Below are 19,990 nucleotides of genomic sequence, written 5' to 3'. Positions count from 1 at the left end.
ACTGAGTGAGAATGGCTTCCAGTTAACCCACAGTTGCCCGTGTCTAGGTTAGTTTGTTTGTCTTTTTGGGTTTTCTTTTGTTTTGTTTTGTTTTTAGGAGTCACACCGGGAGACTCCCTGAGGTTCTTCTGGTTCTCCAGCCGTGTCTAGGTTAGTTCAGTGACCCTGCAGATACATCTTGCTGCTCCATCACCCATCCCTTCACATTAACAAGACCTTGATTAAGTTTGGAGCCCCGAGTGGTTGCTCAATTGAGCGCTTGCTCATACATTCATTCATTCATTCATTCACTCCACAAACACGTACTAGGGATGTGGTCAGTGGAGGTGCCATGCTAACACAGTGGAAATCGCACAAAAGAGACACAGGGAGACTCTGGGCTCCTCTCTGGCTGTCCATGGAGCTCAGCTGCGTACCTGAAGCCAGTGAAGCCCAAACTACTGGTTTCAAAGTCTGAGCTCCTGTGAGAGGTCCTCAAGTGCTGGCCTTTGGACATGAGGCAACGGGAAGGAGAATTCCAGAAGGCAAGAACTATATAAGCAGCGTGACCTACCAACATTCCTATGCAGCGCTGAGAAGGGAAAAGACACGTTAGGGTTAGCCTGGGCTGAAAAAGCTTCCTGGGAATTGCTGGTGGTTGATCAGGGCTGTCGCCTACCATGGGGCTGGGTGGGTGAGCACAGTTCTGAGCATGCCCTCTACTTTCAGGCCTCCATGACTTGCTTCACCCGGACCTCACTCTGGCCCAGGACTGGTAAGTAGAACAAAACCGTCCCAGAAGAGAAAAGTTGGGTGCAGAGGCAATGTGACTGGGGGGTAACTTTGGGTTTGCCTGGATCCCAGGATCTACTGCGTCACAGATATCGACCCAGAGCACCGGAAACTCAGTCAGCTGGAGGCCCTGGTGCGCTTCCTGAAGAGGCAGGACCCAGACCTGCAGTGTGAGTGTGGCCCTGAGCCCATCCTTGCCCTCTGAGCTCCTGCAGCTCAAGACCCTGCAGAGGGAGGGTAAGATGACGCTCGGTGAGGGGTGGGAAGGCCCCTCACAGCCCATCCCTGATGGTTCCCATAGAACAGGAAGTTGCCACAGGAAAAGGCTGGAAGCTGAATTGGTGACTAGACCTTCTAGGAACCAGGTGTTCTCTGAGTATTCTTGTGACTCCCAGAAAAACTCCCTCGTGTGACGGGGTAGGCCTGCGTGGCTCTGAGCACCCAAACAGATGAGGCCTTTGCTGCATAGACTTGCAGGCTCAAAGAGAGCCAAGCACAGGTGGAGGTTACTGCAAATTGGGGTAAATGCCATCAACAGGGCATGACCTGGAGGCAGTGGGAACTGCATTAAAGGACGAGGAATGGCCTCTTCTGTCATCGAAGGCCCTTGATGTGACCTCATGGGTACAGAATCCCCATGGGGGTGATGAAAATACGGAACTAGACAGAAGACATGGCAGCATATCGTTATGAATGTTCAATGCCTAGATGGCATATTTCCCATCCCTGTCCTTGGGCTTCCCAAACAATGCTCAGGGGCCCCAAGACCACTGCCACTGGTATTGCTTTATCTAGGCCTTAGAGTTCAGTGCTCTAGCCAGACACAATGCTGCACAGGCTCAGTTGTACTAGCAATCACCAGAGCCACACACAGCAATACTTGGGGTCACGCAAGGGATCAAACTACTGGATTCAAGTATATGCATAGTGTGACTTCCAGCCCTTTGAGTCATCATCTCCCCGCCCCTGAAATGCATAGATTAATTCATTCTAGTGTCACATGAATTATGTCAGTGAAAAAAAATGTTTTTTAGGGAGAGGGATAAGAAAGAGCCACCCATGCAAAGAATGGGGGAAAAAGACTCTAAGAGGGAACAGCAAATGCAGAGGCTCGAGGCTAATTCTGAATCATGATTGCGCACGCACACACACACACACACACACACACATCATCATCATCATCATCATCATCATCATCATCTGCTCCTTATACAGTCTAGAGATCAAGTAAGAAGTGTGTCCAGGTCCATTTTCTGAGGGCGGCCCTAAAACCATACAACAGAGCCACCCAGAGAGCCTCAGAATTCATGGGCTGGGCCTGAGAGATAGCACATTGGGCAGGACACATGCTTTGCATGTAGCCCAACCCGGGTTCAGTCCCAGGCTCCACAAACGAGCCCCTGAATCCTGCCAGAAGCGATCCCTGAGCCCAAAGCCAGGACAGGAGAAAGCCCTGAGACGGCTAGAAGTGGCCCCCAAACAAAACAAAGTCTCGTGCAGATCCATTCACAAGTCTGAGTGGGGAGAAGGGAGGAAACGAGAGCAAGGAAGTGACCCCCACAAGTTGTCCTGGAAGGTGAGAGCCTTGAGGGACACATGGATAGGGTGCTCCTGGTTCCCCATACTTCATGGGTTCCCCCAAAGACCTGGGGACTTAGTCTGTATCAAGGGTGTAAATGTGGTGTCTCTTTTATGTGTGTTTGTGCGGCCTCAGGCGACGAGGAGCTACTGAGGGAGGTTCTGTTCGATGCAGTGGTGACGGCTCCCATGGAGGCATATTGGACGGCGCTGGCGCTCAACGTCTCTGAGTGCGTCTGGTGGGATAGAGGGGGTGAGGGTCCCCCTGGGGCAGGCGGGAGCTGAGGATGTGCCCTGGTGGAGATAATAGGAACATGCTGGCCCTGGGGATCCCTTCTTACTACCTGACTTACAGCTCAAGAAAAAACCCTACAAGTTTGTGGCCTCCAATGAAGGGGATAAGGGTGGACAGTTGGGGGAGCCAGGACCTAGGTAGCAAGCAAGGGCCTCGGGGACATTTCCACACTTAAGCACTGCAAGTGTGCGATCACGAGCAGAACCAAACTCAGGTCCAAACTGGACCCCTTATTGCTGGAGTCCAGAGACCCCAGCTAGGACCCCTCCTCTGGGGGCTGGGGCACTCTCTATGAGAGCCCACAGGCCCTGAGAACAGGGTTCATGCCCAGAGGGGTCTTGAAGTCTCTTTGTCAGCAGCAGGGAAAGTTGATGAACTTGACCCTGCTGTGCCCAAGCTCTCGAATTTCCCTTCCCTTTGCTGATCTTTACCTAGGGGATCCTCTTTCATGGAGAGGTAGAAAGAAGAGAAGAATGCTGTGTGCATGGGGGTGGGGGGAGTTCAGGAACTGTCATGGAGAAGGGAGCTGAGAGAGAGAGAGAGAGAGAGAGAGAGAGAGAGAGAGAGAGAGAGAGAGAGAGAGAGAGAGAGAGAGAGAGAGGAGAGAGAGAAAGGAGAGAGAGAGAGGCAGCATGGGAAGGTTTAAGCAGTTAATGAGGTCTAGCAGGTCACAAATTTCTCCTGAACAGAAAGATTCATTATTAGGATCATGATGATGTCAAGCTTCCCTTTCCTTTCAATAATCCATTACTTAAGCAGTGTGTCCCTAATTTCAACACAACAGATTGAAAGGAGCAATTGCCTATATTAAAAAATCAACCTGCAAAAAACTGGGCATACTCTACTACTATTTCTGTAAAAAGCAGGAACAATGGGGTATGCATATGGATATACATAAAAGATATGTGGAGGATTTCAGAAGAATGGGGAACTAAATCAGGGAGGGAAGGACTGTTTTTCACAGTCTAAACATCTGGTGTTGTTTTGAACCATGTACGGTTATTATCTATGCAAAATTATATACAACTAAAAGAAGGAAAGAAGGGGCCTCTGCAGAGCTATTTCAGTGGCAAAGACCCTATTTGCAAGCATGAGGTGGCAGGACTCATTCTCACCCCACTCCACCCTGCGCAGTGTGCTCCTAGCGTTGCTGTCCTTTGGGGTCCACAGCAAGGTGTGCGATCTCCAAGAAGCACCACAACCAAGTGTGTTCTAGGACAGCAGAACTCAATCTCCTCCCGTTGGTTCACACTCAGAACAAGGGGGGCAGGGAAAGGGAACACATAAAACCAAATGTTCTTCAAAGAACATGCCATGGGCAAGACATTGTTGTAAGTGCTGAGCATCTGTTAATCCATTTGATCCTTATGATAAGGCTGCAACTAGAGCTGCTATTATGATCCCATTATACAGATGAGAAAACCTAAGGATGCTGCCTCCTCAGTGGCAGAGCTAGAATCAAATTAGCCAGCATGCTACCAGGTCTCGATTCTTGGCCCCTTCATTTCCACTTTCTAGGAGGCATTAGAGCACCAGATTAGGAGAGAGGAGCTCTGTCTTTCTCTTTCCAAGTTTAGAGAGAAAGATTCCTAATCAGAAAAGGTTATCTGAAGACTAGATATAAAACGAGATATAAATAAAGCTAAGTGATATCACAAAATTGTCTCCATAGACGCAGAAAAATATTTCAACAAATATTAATATCCACTCACAGTTTTCAAAAACCACCCAACATGGCAGTGGAGATGGCACATTGGGCTGGGGTACATGCTTTGCATGCATGGAGGAGGCTCAACTACCATCCCTGGCCTAGAGGTCCCCAAGTACAGCTGGGGTGACCTCTGAGCAGCACGCCAAGAACTGTGTCCCTCTTCCCAAAAAAGTAAAAAAAAAAAAATTCAAAGAACACTCAATATAATTAAAATTGAAATAAGCCTGAAAGCTAACTTTGAATGGGCTAGAGATTCTTTCACTAATGGCAGGAACAAGGTATCGCAAGTTCTAGTTAACAAGTCAGGATACAACTGAGGGTAAGACAACAAAGAAGCATGTCCTAGAAAGTTATGTTTATAGGTAATTTGTGTATCTGGCATTTTCAAAAGGATTAGAAGAAGCTACTATAAATAATAAAATGTTGGCAAAGGAGGGGCCCAAGAGATAGTACAGTGAGTAGGGTGTGTTGCACATGGCCAACTTGAGTTCTATCCCCAGCATCCCATAGAGTCAGTTCCCTGAATGCTACCTGGAGTGATTACTGAGTGCATAATCAGGAGACACCCCTGGGCATCACTGGGTGTGGCTCCAAACGAAACAAAAGAAGTTGGCCAAACAGAAGGCAATAATGTCAATATTCGAAATAATAATCCCTCTTGGGACCAGAGAGATAAAGCAGGGATCGAGACTCTTCCCTCACAGGCAGTTGGCCCTGGCTCGATCCCTGGAACCCTATATACTTCCCCAAGAACTGCCAGGAGTGACCCCTGAGGACAGAACCAGGATAAAATGCTGAACACTACCAGATGTGAACCCCCAAAGAAGAAGGCTTATTCTGTGTCTTTCTCAGAAGCAATTCAAGACAAAGTTAAAACCAAATAAAAGATAAGACTGTGAAATGGTATGCTTAGGAGAGAAAAAACGAGTATAAATCTTACAAACCTAAGCATAAAATAAATATATCAAAAACTACAAAAAGGAAAGCTTTTCTGAAACATACAAAAGTAGAAGTAAGATAGCACAGGAGTTAAGGGATTTACCTTGTGTGGATTTCTCAGTTCATTCTCAGCACCACATATTGTCCCCTGAGTAATGCCAGGAGTGATCCTGAACATACAGTCAGGAGCAGTTACTGGTTTTTTTCCCAAAATCAAAATAGTAATAATAATACAAGAGTTATAAAAAAAAAGTAAATATTAACAAATGTAAAGATATTCATTATTTTTGTTGTTTTAGTTTATTTTGTTTGGGGGTCACAGCCATTGATACTCAGGGGTTACTTCTGGCACTTCACTCAGAAATGACCAGTGGTGCTTGAAAACCCAAACGGGATGCCAGGGATCAAACCCAGGTTGGCTGCATGCCAGGAAACACCCTCCCCTCACTCAGTACTATCACTCTAGCACCTTTAGCATTTTTGGAGGTTCAGCAACATAAAAGAAAACCTCCAAGAATTAATATATAAGGTTAATGCCATCCCAATAAAAATGGCTTAAGTACCTTCTAAATTCAGCTATATCAGGAGTCTCAAACTCAATTTACCTGGGGGCCGCAGGAGGCAAAGTCGGGGTGAGGCAGGGCCGCATAAGGGATTTCACAAAAAAAAAGTAAGCGAATAATCAGAAATACTGCGATATTTGAAGGCCGGCCTCGGGCCACAACATGTTGTACGGAGGGCCGCAAACAGCCCACGGGCCTCGAGTTTGAGACAACCTGACCTATGTATTTTGTAGCATGCCATTTGAAAGAACAAACAAGAATAGTCAGAAAATTCTCCAAAGAAAAGAAACCAGGGGAAGGTTGTTGGTCCTACTGAGATATGAAAATGTATTATAAAATCATAAAATCACTTTAATTTTATTAAGTGCGGTGTGACACGTGAGTAGGCTGACAAAGAGGACAAAAAAAACTTTATCTAACACAAGTGCAAATTGATTACACAACAGAGATGTCAGAGAATGGAAGGTGGACTTTCACAAAAGTGGTTTGAGCGCCATATGGAGCAGGATCAAATGCTGTTCTTTCCTCACACTGTACACCTGGCTGAAGTCCAGATGACTCAGAGATCCAACTTTAAAAAAATAAAGCCATAAATGTAATAAAAGAAACACCAAGCCAATATCTCTAAAATCAGGAGCGGGGAAGCCTTCCCCAGAGATGACTCAAAGTTTGGAAGCAATCAGTTGACTGAAAAACTTAGCAACATGAAAAGGTTTATTTGGCAAAAATGAAAATATGAGCAAGGCAAAAAGAAAAAAAATGGCACTAGGAAAAAAGTACAAATTGAGAAACAAATAAAAGATGATGATACAGTACACTATAATAAATGCAATATACAATGTAGATTATAATATACAATCTAATTTATATTATAGGTTTGTGATAACTCCAAAAAAAAACAGAAAAGTGAAAGATTTTTATAGAACTTTATAGAAAAAATAACCAAGAGATTAAAACACAGTTCACAGGACAAATCTGCAGGCAAACAGCATTTATATATCTGAAGAAAATGCTCATTCCTATATAAAAAGAATACAAATTTTATATGATACTGACTATATAAGTCACTTGTCAGACTGATAATCATTATATTAAATGTACCAACGTGAAGATAAGTGGGCTATGGATATCAGACATTCAGCTATTGCCAATGTAAACACTAAATATTTCTAAGACTATAAAGAGAAACAGCAATAATTAACAAAGTCACATGTGCATTTGAAGGTATAGTGCCTACCATTCATGATAGCTTATAAAGTCCCTTGGTTCAACACCACACTCACCTCCAAAGTGGCCACTTCCTTCCCCCAATGTCCCAAAGACCCTTCCAGTCTCAGCAAGGAAGAGAAGTGTCTCTACTGCCCCTCTGTTTATTGAAGAAGAGGAAATGCAAATATGCGTTCATAGATGCCCTCATAAAAAATACGCAAGGACATATGGATGTCCCAATACATACCTGTATATGCAAATTGCACATTTGAATGGGATAAGAAATAAACAGAGAAGGCTACCTGTAAAAAGAGTCAGGGAGGGATGGGAAACAGACTATCTTTTAAATATGCCTTATTTTGTGCATTTGCAGCTATGTCATCTGAAACCATGTAAAAGTTTCATGCCATCTATGCAAAATTAAATCTTGAGAATCAAACTTAAGGAAGAAAGTAATTTGTCTAAAAAACTGAAAGCAATATAACAAATGCATCTAGCCGTTGCACCAAGTCATAAAATAACCGTGCACCAGGGAATACCTTGGGGGGGTTAGAAATATAAAACAGTAAACACTAAATAAATAATTTAGCAAACGTAGGCTAGAGCAACAGCTGGCAGTGCTCTGGGGTCTATTTCTGCCTTGTGCTAGGGTGACCATTAAGCAGTCCGGGGAATTGAACCAAAGCAGCCAACTTAAAAGGCCCATCCCATAACCACCTTTATAATCTCTCTGGCTCCCAAATAAATAAAATTAGGAGGTTTGTAGAAATAATAATATAGTGGGCAAGGTACCTGGCTTGCACACAGCTGACTCTAATCCCCATGCTCACCAGCTTGATCCTTGAGTACAGAGCCAGGAGAAAGTCCTGAGCAAATAAAAAAAATTATCTGTATTCAATAGCATTGCTAGAAACAATATTGGCACTGCTCAAACAATATAAAGTCATTGATATTAGGAACCAAGATTTATAGCAAAAGAGATGCAGATTTTAAAAATCAAAGAAGCTCAGCCACAATGCAAAGTACCAATTAGAAAGATCCATTTGGACAAGCTCAAAGAGATGAATAACTACTTTGCCTGCAGGAGGCCCAGGTTTTTGTACCTGGCCCCCAGAGACTTTCACGATGTCCCAAACACAGAATGAGGAGTAAGTTCCAAGAACTGCTAAATGTGTCTAAGACGCCTCCCCCTTCAGAAAAAAAGAAATAATCAATTTGAATGAGGGTGCATTTTCTTTAAAAAGGCAAAAAAAAAAAAATCAAAAAACAAAAAACAGCCTAGTTCTACCTATTGCAAGAGTAAGGGAGTAAGGCATCCTAGATCCAGAGGGTAGGGTTCTTGGGTGTATATAAAGAAATCCTCATTTCACTGAGCTGGGGAATCCTTAGAGAAATTCTCAATTTTTCCCTCTGGACAGTGTGAGTTGGGATTAAGGGAGGGAAATAATCAAATGAGCCTGGAACTCTGTATAATGTAACCTTAGAAGCAAAAAGTTATTTGAGACTAATCAGGTTGTGCCAACAGAATTTAAAAAAAAAAAATGTTTGAAGAGAATCTCACAGGCAAAAATAATGACTAGAATGAAAATGTTAAAATCTGGTGTTCATGATACTGAAAGAAAACAAACTAAAATCTTCTTTGGTCATCTTTTTAAGACTGTTAGGAATTCAACTCATTATTCTAAGAATTTGTAACTAAACTCAAATTCTCTGTTTATCTTGTTTCTTCTATGCAAATATTACATCATAATATCAAATGTTGATGAAATGTATACTTGTGTTTTTATACTTGTGCTTCAGGTAAACATAAGAAAGAGCTCTCTTTGACAGCCTTGGTCAAGGAGGTAGTTTGTGTCTCTTACACATCAAACATCTCAACCCTGAATCTTTTGGCCCAGATCTAAGATGATAGTTTATAAGAAATCTAGGGGAGAAAAGAGCAAGCTAAAGAACACAGCATTAGGGGCCGGAGAGATAGCATGGAGGTAAGGCGTTTGTTTGCCTTTCATGCAGAAGGTCATCGGTTCGAAACCCGGTGTCCCATATGGTCCCCTGAGCCTGCCAGGAGCGATTTCTGAGCACAGAGCCAGGAGTAACGCCTGAGCCGATGCCGGGTGGTGACCCAAAAACCAAAAAAAAAAACCACACAATTATACAGCCTACCAGATCAGGGATGAAGAAGCTGGCTGAGGGACTTTTTCAGGACAAAAGGCCTTACTCATTCAGTGATGAAAGGAGGGAAATACAATTAAGCAATTAAGGAGCATATACCAGGAGGGAAGAAGAGAGGAAAGGGGAATCTCATTAAAAGTGATTGCTAATAGAGACAGTTTGTTTGAGGGATAATTAAAATCTTCTAAAATTGACTGTGATAATGCTCTCCCAATTCTATGAATACATTACAAATAATTACTGCACCTTTAAATGGAAGGATGAATTTCATTGTATGTGAGTTATTTCTCAATAATAATAACAAAAGAAAAACATATCGGCCATAACACCTCAAAATAATTCAGAGATTATGGGGAATATTAATAATGCCAGTAATAAATTGTAAGAAGTGGCCAGAGCAGTAGTAGTAGTGGGTTCGAGCATTATTTGCATTGCGTGCAACCACCTAGGTTTCGATCCCCTGTACCCACATATAGTCCCCAGAGCCAGCCAGAAGTGGTCACTAAGTAAAAAGCCAAGAGTAACTCCTGAACACTTCCAGGTGATGGCTCCAGAGCCAAAAGAAAAAAAGGAAATTGTAGGAAATTTAGGCATGAAAATATTGGGTTTTTTTCATTTATTATTTATTAAAAACACATATTTAAATATTTGTGAAAATATTACCTAGGATTTGCCTCAAAATAACATAAGTGATTAATTGGGGCTGTGGCAGGAGACTAGGAGGCGTAGGATTAGCCTGGTTGGTAATGGTTGGTTCCAAGTTGCAGATATGAAAATCATTAAACTATTCTCTATCTTTGAATAAAGAATTGCATTGAGAATAGTTTTAGAGCTATACAGGCACTAAGACCCCACCGTAACACTTCTGACCCAGTTAGTCCTGCCAGGCTTGACCATTTAAGATCCCATGTGATTTTGTTTCCTAAGAGTCTGGTCCAGAGGCAGACCCCACTTACATCTCCAGACAACTTCCCTGATGATTTTTAAACTGTAGACGAGGTGTTTTAGTCCAGTTCCAATATTATTGGTTGACAGTGCCTAGTGCAATATCATTCATACAATTACATAGGGTAATTACAACAGTTGGACAGATGAATTGGGGTGGGGGCCTATTGAAATACTCTGGGTATCATCTTCATTATATACTAAAATGACTGCTCCAAGCACAGGAAGAACTGGATAATATTCAACAATAAGTTTGTCTAATGGATAGGCATAATAATAAACTTAAAAGTGATCAAATAAAGGCCAGATATACTCAACAGTGAAAAGGAAAAAATAATGATGACTATTCTTGTTTTATTTTTTTCAATGTGGAAGTAAAAGTCCTTACCAGAGCAATTAAGTTAAAAAACAAAATTGAAAAGGAAGAAGCTTGGGGCCAGAATGGTGGCACAAGTGGTAGGGCATTTGCCTTGCACATGCTGACCACTAGGACAGACCTTAGTTCAATACCTCGGCGTCCCATATGGTCCCTCAAGCCAGAAGCGATTTCTGAGAGCATAGCCAGGAGTAACCCCTGAGCATCACCCGGTGTGGCTCAGAAAAAAAAATAATAATTTTATTTCATGAATATAGTATCTTTGCAGAAAAGAAAGTCAACATACAAAAAAATATTTTGTTTTCACTTATTTACAATTATCAAAAACAAATGTTTTGAAAATCCCACTTGTAGTTACATAAAAATTTATCTAGGGGGGCGGGGAGGAAGGAGGGGAAAAAGTTTATCTAGGAATAAAATGAACTAAAGAGGTAAAATATCTGCACACTTAAAACGACCAGAATAATGTACAGTGGGTTATGATCTTGCTCTGCATGTGACTGACCCAGCTTAAATCCCTGGCACCACAATTGGCCCCCTAAGTACCAGCAGGAGTGATTCCTGAGCACAGAGCCAAGCATAAAGCTCGAGCAGTACTGGTGCATCCAAAATTTATATTAACAAAAGAAATGGAAAACATACATAATTGTAAACATATTCTGTGCTCCTGACTTGGAAGAACAAGTGTTTCAATGTTCATATCATTAAAAATGATTTATAGAGTTGATGTAATCCCTATCTACATTTTCCCCACATAAATAAAAAAATAATCCCAAATTTTTGGCAGAACCACATAAGACCTGAAGCCAAAGTAATTTTGAGGAAGAATAAACCTAGAAACATCACATGACAAAGTTTCAGTGGCATAAACAATTTGACATTGACATTAATGCAAATCCATAAATCTATGGAACAAAATACAGAAATAGCTAATTTATGGCAAAGGAGTCAAGAATATAGAATGGGAAAATTACACATAATATTAGGAAAACTGGACAGCCACATGCCAAAGAATAAAACTCGACTTTTATCTTCTACCACACTTAAAATCAACTCAAAATGGAACCCAAGAGATAATAGTAAAGTGAATATTCACCTTGCAAACAGCTAACTCAGGTTCAATCCCTGGTGCCTCGAATGGTACCTCAGGTCCACAAATAGTGATCCCTGAGCACAGAGCCATGAGTTAACTCTGAGCATCACTGAGTATGGCCTGACCACCCAAACTATCAGCTTAAAATGGATTAAAAACTTGAATGTGAAACCTGATGTTATAAAATTAGAAAAGCATCAAAGAAAATAAGGAATACAGGACCCTTTACATCAGTCTTCATACTAATATCTTGAGTTTGACACAAAGAGCAAAAGCACCAGAAGCATAATAATAATTAATAATAATAATAATAATAATAATAATAATATAAAGTGGTACTACACCAAACTTAAAGGCCTATAGTTACAGCAAAGAAAATGCTAAATGAAAAGGTAAACAAGAGGGCCCGGAGAGATAGCAGAGCGGTGTTTGCCTTGCAAGCAGCCAATCCAGGACCAAAGGTGGTTGGTTCGAATCCCGGTGTCCCATATGGTCCCCCGTGCCTGCCAGGAGCTATTTCTGAGCATAGAGCCAGGAGTAACCCCTGAGAATCGCCGGGTGTGACCCAAAAACTAAAAAAAAAAAAAAAAAGGTAAACAGGAGAACAGGAGGAAATATTTGCAAATCATCTCACTCATAAGATCAAAAATATATAAATGACTCAGATAATTCAGTAGCGCAAAAACAACCAATCCAACTGAACATGGGTGGAGAAATTGAATGGACAATTTTCCAAAGAATAAGTGCAAAGACTGAAAAGTACACAAAACATCTGTGAGAAGAGCTGGAATCAAAACCACAAAAGCTAACATGGATTGGTAAGATACAGAGCAAAAGAAATATAAAGGGCGTTCTGTTATGGAAAACAGCATGAAGGTTCTTTAAAAAGGTAAAAATGGACCTAACAATAGGCTCCAGTAGACCATTTCTCAGGGCAGAGTCAAAAGAAATAAAAACAAGGTATCAAAAAGATAGCTGCACTCCATAGCCATTGTTCTATTATTCACAGTAGCCAACATATGAAAGCCCTGTCTGTTGACAGGGGAATGGATAAAGAAGACATTGTGTGTGTGTGTGTGTGTGTGTGTGTGTGTGTGTGTGTGTGTGTCTGTGTGTCTGTGTGTCTGTGTGTCTGTGTGTTTCTCACTCCCTTTCTGCATCTGTGTGTATATTTCTCTCTGTGTCTCTCCCCCCCACCTGCAGACATTTATAATGAAATTTTATTTATTCTCAAGAAAGAAAAAATATATGCTATTTGCGGCAACATGGCTGAGCCTTCAGGCTTCCTGCTGAGTGAGACCAGACAGGGAAAGACAAATAGCACCAAGTATCACTTATATGTGGGATCTAAATGAAAAACAAAAAGGTCAACTCAGAGAAACAGAGAGGAGAGAGAGGGTGCCAGGATTCTTACACTTCCCATCTGAGATGAGTCAGTTCTGGACACCTAATTTCCGTCCTGAGACTAGATAACACTTGGGTGGTAACACCGGGTGGTGTCTTGGGAAGTAGCTAAGAAAGGAGAACTTAAGTTCTCTGCAAAGAAGACGAAAAGAGAGAAAATGTGAGGTGGTGAAAATGGTCATTAGCTAGAGGAGGCCATCATCCCACAAGTCCACTTCCATCAAATCATTGCGATATTTATTTTAGAGATCTAACAGTTTCTGTCAACTAGGCCACACTAAAAATGAGTGCTTTAAAACTTTTAGTAAGCCTCATCCTGGCACATTGTCACACTAGATGGCTTGAGGTTGTGAGAAAAGCTCAGATGCCCTCTGGCTAGCTGACAGCCCCTTCTCAGAGCATTTGGCAAGGTTATAAAACCAACCAGGGCTTTGGGGAGGGTGACAATCATGATGCATGATGTTGCTTTTCCCATGTTTCCGCAGTAAGAAAAATATGTGGAAAGTGCTTTAAACCTGAGGGGCTATCTACTCACCGATTTTCAGAAATTGCTAAATTACAACCCAAATCTCCCTTCTAAAGTTGTTTCTCTCTTTTTGTTTGTTTTGTTTTGGGGCCACACTCAGCAGCACTCAGGAGTTACTCCTGGCTCTGAAATTGCTTGTGGCAGGTTTGGGGACCATATTGGATGCCAAGGATTGAAACCAGGTCCATCCAGGGTCATCCACATGCAAGGCATGCTATGCTCTTGCTCTGGCCCCAAGAGTTGTTTTTCATTCCCCCATCCCTGCCCACTGTTGTTGATGACCAAGAGTTAGCCACGTACTTGATTAGAGGGTGTGTGCATTCACTGCCTCAGTGCTGCCATGCAGTCGAAAATGGCCCATGGCATAAGAAATGAGAAACTGCAGAGCTGATGGGCATCAGAACTCACTCGTATCTAACTCAGCATCAGCAGCTGAGACACTTCGAATTAAAATCACAACCTCCAGGGGCCAGAGAGATAGTGGTAGGGCATTTGCCTTGCATGCAGTAGATCCAGGACGAATGGTGGTTCGAATCCCGGCATCCTATATCGTCCCCTGAGCCTGCCAGGAGTGATTTCTGAGCACAAAGCCAGGAATAAGCCCTGAGCGCTGCCAGGTGTGACCCCCCCCCAAAAAAAACAAACAAAATAAATAATAAATAAATAAATAAAAAAGAAATCAAAAGCTCCAGTTAGCCACTCAGCCCTGCCCTAACTCCTTCTTCTTGAGTTTGTCTTCCAGAGCCAACTCCCCCAAAAGTCCAATGCACAGCTTAGGATATAATTGGATAGAAAAAAATATCCATCTGGAAATAGAGGCAGAAGGCCAGGAAGTGCTGCCTGAGGATGCAGCAAGGCTGATGCTGACAGAGGGTGGTTGGTGGGTGATGGTGGTGTGTGATGCCCCAGATACCCACCTGCCCTTCTCTTTTATCAGAGCAGCTTGTGGAGCTCGGCACGCCCTGAGCTCATCCTCGGGCTCCCTGCAGCCTCCTGGACCGCCATGGTGAGACTGTGACAATGCACGGTTTGCCTTGCAGTGAGTCCCAGCAGATGGTGGACATGGCCTTCCTGGGCACCAGGGCCGGCCTTCTGAGACACACCCTGTTCAAGGGCTCTGAGAAAGTCTCCAACAAGTGAGTCCTTGAGGGGGTGGCAGGAGCCCCACAGCTGTTCCTGGGATATGCTGGGCTGGCAGAGACTTGGAGCCCAGGAAAGCAAAAAGAGGGCAAGGGCTGGGGTGACAGATCAGGAGAGTTAGAGAATTATGCACTTTGCCTGGAGGAACCTCAGAGTCAATCCCCAGCACCATGTGGTTTCCGAGCACCACCAGGTATGGTCTTAACATTTAAAAAAAAAAAAAACATTATGGGTCAGAGTGATAGCACAGCACTAGGGTGTTTGCCTTGCATGCAGCTGACCTAGGATGGACTGTGGTTTCATCCCCAGCGTCCCATATGGTCCCCCAAGCCAGGAGCAATTTCTGAGTGCATAGCCAGGAGTAACCCCTGAGTGTCACCTGGTGTGGCCCAAAAACCAAAAAAGGGGCCGGAAAGATAGCATGGAGATAGGGTGTTTGCTTTGCATGTAGACAGATAGTGGTTCAAATTCCAGCATCCCATGTGGTCCCCCAAGTCTGCCAGGAGCGATTTCTGAGCTTAGAGCCAGAAGTAACCCCTGAGTGCTGCCAGGTGTGTACAGTGGGCAAGACACTACTATCCTTGCACATGGCCAAGCAAGGTTCTATGTCCAGCTTCCCATATGGTCCCATGAGCATCAGTAGAAGTAATTCCAGAGTGTTGAGCCAGTCGTAACCCCTGAGCATTGTGGGATAAAACCCAACGTACAAAACCAAAAAATTTTATCGTATTATTATTTAGGTAATAGGACTACAATAATATCCAAATGTCTGGTATTGATGTACAAAATTACTTCACACTGAAATGCCCTGCTCCAACCTCTGATCTCTATTTCCCTTCCAGTCCAGTATATTCGAATACTTCCCCCTCCATTGAGTCCACCCCCATTATTTGTTTATTTTTAGCCAAGGTTGTAGCGAATACTCTTATCTTCCTAGCACCAATTATGCACTTCAGACCCTCCAGTTACATTCCCCCACCACCCAACCTTTTGTTTTGTTTTGTTTTGTTTTGGGTCATAACTGGCAGTGCACAAGAATTATTCCTGGCTCTGTGCTCAGGAATAACTCCTGGGGAACTTAGAGAGATATATGATAGATTGATATATGATACCCGGTGATAGAAGCCAGGACTGCTCTGTGCAATGCAAGTGCCCTACTCACTGAACTAACACTCCAGCCCATCCTTCTAACCTTTAGCCAACATGTCTTTGTTTGTTTCTTTTTCTATTTTTTCTTTCATTTTAGCTAACATTTTTTAAAAAGGAAGTGACCTGATAAACAGGTAGATAGTACAGTGGGTCAGACGCCAGCTGACCTAGGTTTCACACACACACACACACACACACACACACACACACACACACACACACACACACACACTGTATATGATCCTTTGGGCCCACACCACTGGGTGTGACCCAAAAACTAAAATAAAAGATGGGGAGAGTAATTTTATCTTGGGAGGGACTGGGGCCACCCCAATCAATTCTCAGGGGTTACTCCTGGCTCTGCACTCAGGAATCACACCTGGTGGTGCTCAGGGGACTGTGTGGGATATTGGGGATCAAACCCGAGTTGGCCATGTACCTGCTGTACTATCCTGCACTGTCCCCAGGAAGGGGTGATTTTCACACCCCTACCCCCATCCCAAGGACATTTGAAGGTGTCTGGAGACTTTTTTTAACTGTCCGCACAAGGGCAGAGGAGTTTGTTTCTGGCATCTAGTGGTCGAGTCTAAGGGTGCTGCTGAACTCCCCCCTAGTGCCCAGGACAGGCCCCACAACTGTCTGGGCCAAGGGTCAACAGTGTGGAGACTGAGCAAGCCGCTCTGAGCTGCGTCTGTTTGTGGGGAGAAGCCTGTGAGGCAGAGGGGGCAGCTTGGGGCTCCCCTCCCCCCTTTGAGAACTGCAGCAAAAAAGGGACCCATGGAAGACAGGAGCTGGGTAGATTCACCCACAGAATCACACCATCTCTGATAGATGACTCCCCAAGCTCTGAGAGAACAGTTGAGGGGTCCTGAGCAGACTTGCCCTGCCCTCTCCATCTTCCACACTCCCCTATAGCTCCCTGCTTTGTTCCCCTGTGCACAGCCATCTTGGAGCTTCTCCAGACACACTTGCTGGAACAGAGGCTTTCTAGGAAGCTGGTTGCTCACATGCCCCTTCCTTAGCCCCAGCTGACTGGGAGTGGAAGCTGAGGAAATTGGCTCCTCGGGCCTTCCCAGGGCCCTGAGAGACACATAGTCGAGATGTTCCTGGGCCAGTCCCAGGCCTGCCAGGAAATCATGGATCCACCATAAGACCTGGAACTCCATGGAGAATTTTTCTCCCCCAGGTTCACATCTATTCCATACCCTCCTGATACTTTTGCTTTCTCTGCTTCGGTTTCCAGGAAGAGTTGCTTTAGATTAGAAGCAAGCAAGACAGGCAATGTTTAGAATGAAAGGGTCTGGGCCAGAGTGATAGCACAGCGGTGGGGCATTTGCCTTGCACGCGACTGACCAGGAATAGGCCCTGATTTTATCCCCAGCATCCCATATGATCCCCCCGAGCATGCCAGGAGAGATTTCTGAGCGTTGCCTCTGAGCATTGCCGGTGACCCAAAAAATCAAGCAACAAAAAAATGACTGAAAGGGTTGAAATTATTCTTGGTATTCCCCCCCTCTTCAAAAAATTCCTAAACACATGAAAGGGAGTCCTCAGTACAAACAGACTTTCCTAGGGTAGGACACAGCTGCCCAGAGGGCTCCGTAGTCTGGCACCCTCCCCACCCCCACCCCCAGGGCAGCCCAGGCATGGTGGCAGAGCCGCTAGACATGTGAGCCAAGCGCCCCAACTCAGCTTCTATCTGGTCACCTCGAGGTCTCTGCTGTCCCTTGTTCAATTCGCCACCCACCACCCGCTTCTCGCTGCTTCCCACTCTGCTTCTGGGCCAACCCTCCCTTCTGTCTGTCTGCGGGTATGTGTTCAGGGAATGCAAACCCATAATTAGCAAGGTAGAGCTGCTAAAAAAAAAAGGGGGGGGGGTGACTGCCTTCTCACTCTCCCCTGAAAAAGAAAAAGGATTGTGTTCTGAAACCCAGAGGCAGCGACTGACTTAACGTGGCTATTTGGGGGAAAACTGTCAGCACAGCCATGGGGTGGACTGATGAGCTCAGACACACTGATGAGGAGGATAAATGGAAACTGGTCAGGAGCAATAGAAACAGACTCTGCAGGCCAGAGACCTACAGGGAGTGTCTTTCCTCTCTCTTACCCAGGCCTCATACTGGTATTTATGGGCCGCAGTAAGATTTGGTTTTGGAAAAGGCAGCATTGCGTTGCTGGGGACCATTGTCTGGCAATAAATTCCAGATAAGGAACCAATGTTTGTAATTGAGATGAGGGCTGAAAAGACTGGCCCATGGTATGAAGCTCACCACAAAGAGTGGTGAGTGCATTTAGAGAAATAACTACTCTAATAACTATCATGACAACGTGACTGTGTGAGAGAAGTAGAATGCCTGTCTTGAATACAGGCAGGGGGTGGAGGAGGAGGGAGATGGGGGTCATTGGTGTGGGAACGCTGCACTGGTGAAGAGGGGTGTTCTCTTTAGGACTGGATCCCAACTACAATCATGTTTGTAATCATGGTGCTTAAATAAAGATATTATTTTAGGAAAGATGGAAGGAGGGAGGAAGGAAGGAAGGAAGGAAGGAAGGAAGGAAGGAAGGAAGGAAGGAAGGAAGGAAGGAAGGAAGGAAGGACGGAAGGAAGGAAGGAGGGAGGGAGGGAGGGAGGGAGGGAGGGAGGGAGGGAGGGAGGGAAGGAAGGAAGGAAGGAAGGAAGGAAGGAAGGAAGGAAGGAAGGAAGGAAGGAAGGAAGGAAGGGAGGGAGGGAGGGAGGAAGGGAGGGAGGGAGGGAGGGAGGGAGGAAGGCAGGAAGGGAGGAAGGAGGGAAGGAAAGGGAAGGGAAGATGGAAGGAAGGAAGGAAGGAAGGAAGGAAGGAAGGAAGGAAGGAAGGAAGGAAGGAAGGAAGGGAGGGAGGAGGGAGGGAGGGAGGGAGGGAGGGAGGAAGGGAGGAAGGAAGGAAGGAAGGAAGGAAGGAAGGAAGGAAGGAAGGAAGGAAGGAAGGAAGGAAGGAAGGAAGGAAGGAAGGAAGGAGGGAGGGAGGGAGAGGAAGGAAGGAAGGAAGGAAGGAAGGAAGGAAGGAAGGAAGGAAGGAAGGAAGGAAGGAAGGAAGGAAGGAAGGAAGGAAGGAAGGAGGAGGGAGGGAGGAGGAAGGAAGGAAGGAAGGAAGGAAGGAAGGAAGGAAGGAAGGAAGGAAGGAAGGAAGGAAGGAAGGAAGGAAGGGAAGGGAAGAAGGAAGGAAGGAAGGAAGGAAGGAAGGAAGGAAGGAAGGAAGGAAGGAAGGAAGGAAGGAAGGAAGGAAGGAAGGAAGGAAGGAAGGAAGGAAGGAATAAACGAACGAACTGTTTGCTCTGCCTGTAGCTGCACCCAGACAGAGAGGCGCTGCTGACTTGGTCTCGGAGGAGGGTGTGGTGTTCCCCATATTAGGGAGAGGTGGGTACTCAGTCTTTCTCCTCACAGGAAGTTCCTGTCCCTTGAAGATGAAGACAACGTGTTCACCTTGGACCACTTCCCTCTGTGGTACCGCCGGGCTGCCCAGCAGCCTCCTGGGAGCTTCGTCTTCGCTCTCCACTTCGCAGAGAGACCAGGTAATCTTAGTTCTGGACTCTGACGATGGGCCAAGACCTGGAACTTCTGTAGAGGCCAACAGGTCCCACATCTGAACCAGCTTGGAATTTTCTTGGGGGGGGGGGGGTCACACCCGGCAGCACTCAGGGGTTAATCCTGGCTCTACGCTCAGAAATCACTCCTGGCAGGCTCGAGGGACCATATGGGAGACCGGGATTCCAACCACTGACCATCTGCATGGAAGGCAAATGCCCCACCTCCATGCTATCTCTCCAGCCCCACCAACTTGGAATTTTTCAGGAAAAACTTTCAACTCAGAGTCCAGAAGAGCTGGACTCTGAATGTTGAGTCTAAATCTCAATCTGAGAGTTTAGCCTGGGCAAAGACGTTTCTTTTCTGAAAGTCTGACTGTTGTGGACAGTTCCACCAACCACCCCTGGAACAAGGCATGTTTCCAGAAGCTCTCTTAAGCATTCCCCTCCCCAGCTCCCCAATGCACACTGCTGTACCTGGCTTTTAAGCACCCTGCCTACATTCTGAGTGCTTATTCTGAATGCTCCTCGGTCATGATGCATAGGGTATGCCCAGCC

At 44.8% G+C, this 19,990-nt stretch overlaps 1 protein-coding gene across 1 annotated transcript in view; it reads left to right on the top strand.

Annotated features, from left to right (window-relative positions):
* CACNA2D4 (calcium voltage-gated channel auxiliary subunit alpha2delta 4) overlaps positions 1-19,990 on the top strand; it is a 140,646-nt gene that overhangs the window by 63,779 nt on the left and 56,877 nt on the right. Inside the window, exons 23-27 of the mRNA XM_049783034.1 lie at positions 709-754; positions 844-941; positions 2,486-2,579; positions 14,623-14,718; positions 19,293-19,420. Of these exons, the coding sequence (XP_049638991.1) occupies positions 709-754; positions 844-941; positions 2,486-2,579; positions 14,623-14,718; positions 19,293-19,420 (462 nt within the window). The remainder of the gene's footprint in view (positions 1-708; positions 755-843; positions 942-2,485; positions 2,580-14,622; positions 14,719-19,292; positions 19,421-19,990) is intronic.

Source organism: Suncus etruscus, chromosome 11 (assembly GCF_024139225.1).
Source record: "Suncus etruscus isolate mSunEtr1 chromosome 11, mSunEtr1.pri.cur, whole genome shotgun sequence".
Classification (NCBI taxonomy): domain Eukaryota; kingdom Metazoa; phylum Chordata; class Mammalia; order Eulipotyphla; family Soricidae; genus Suncus; species Suncus etruscus.
This window is presented reverse-complemented; position numbering and strand designations above follow the sequence as displayed.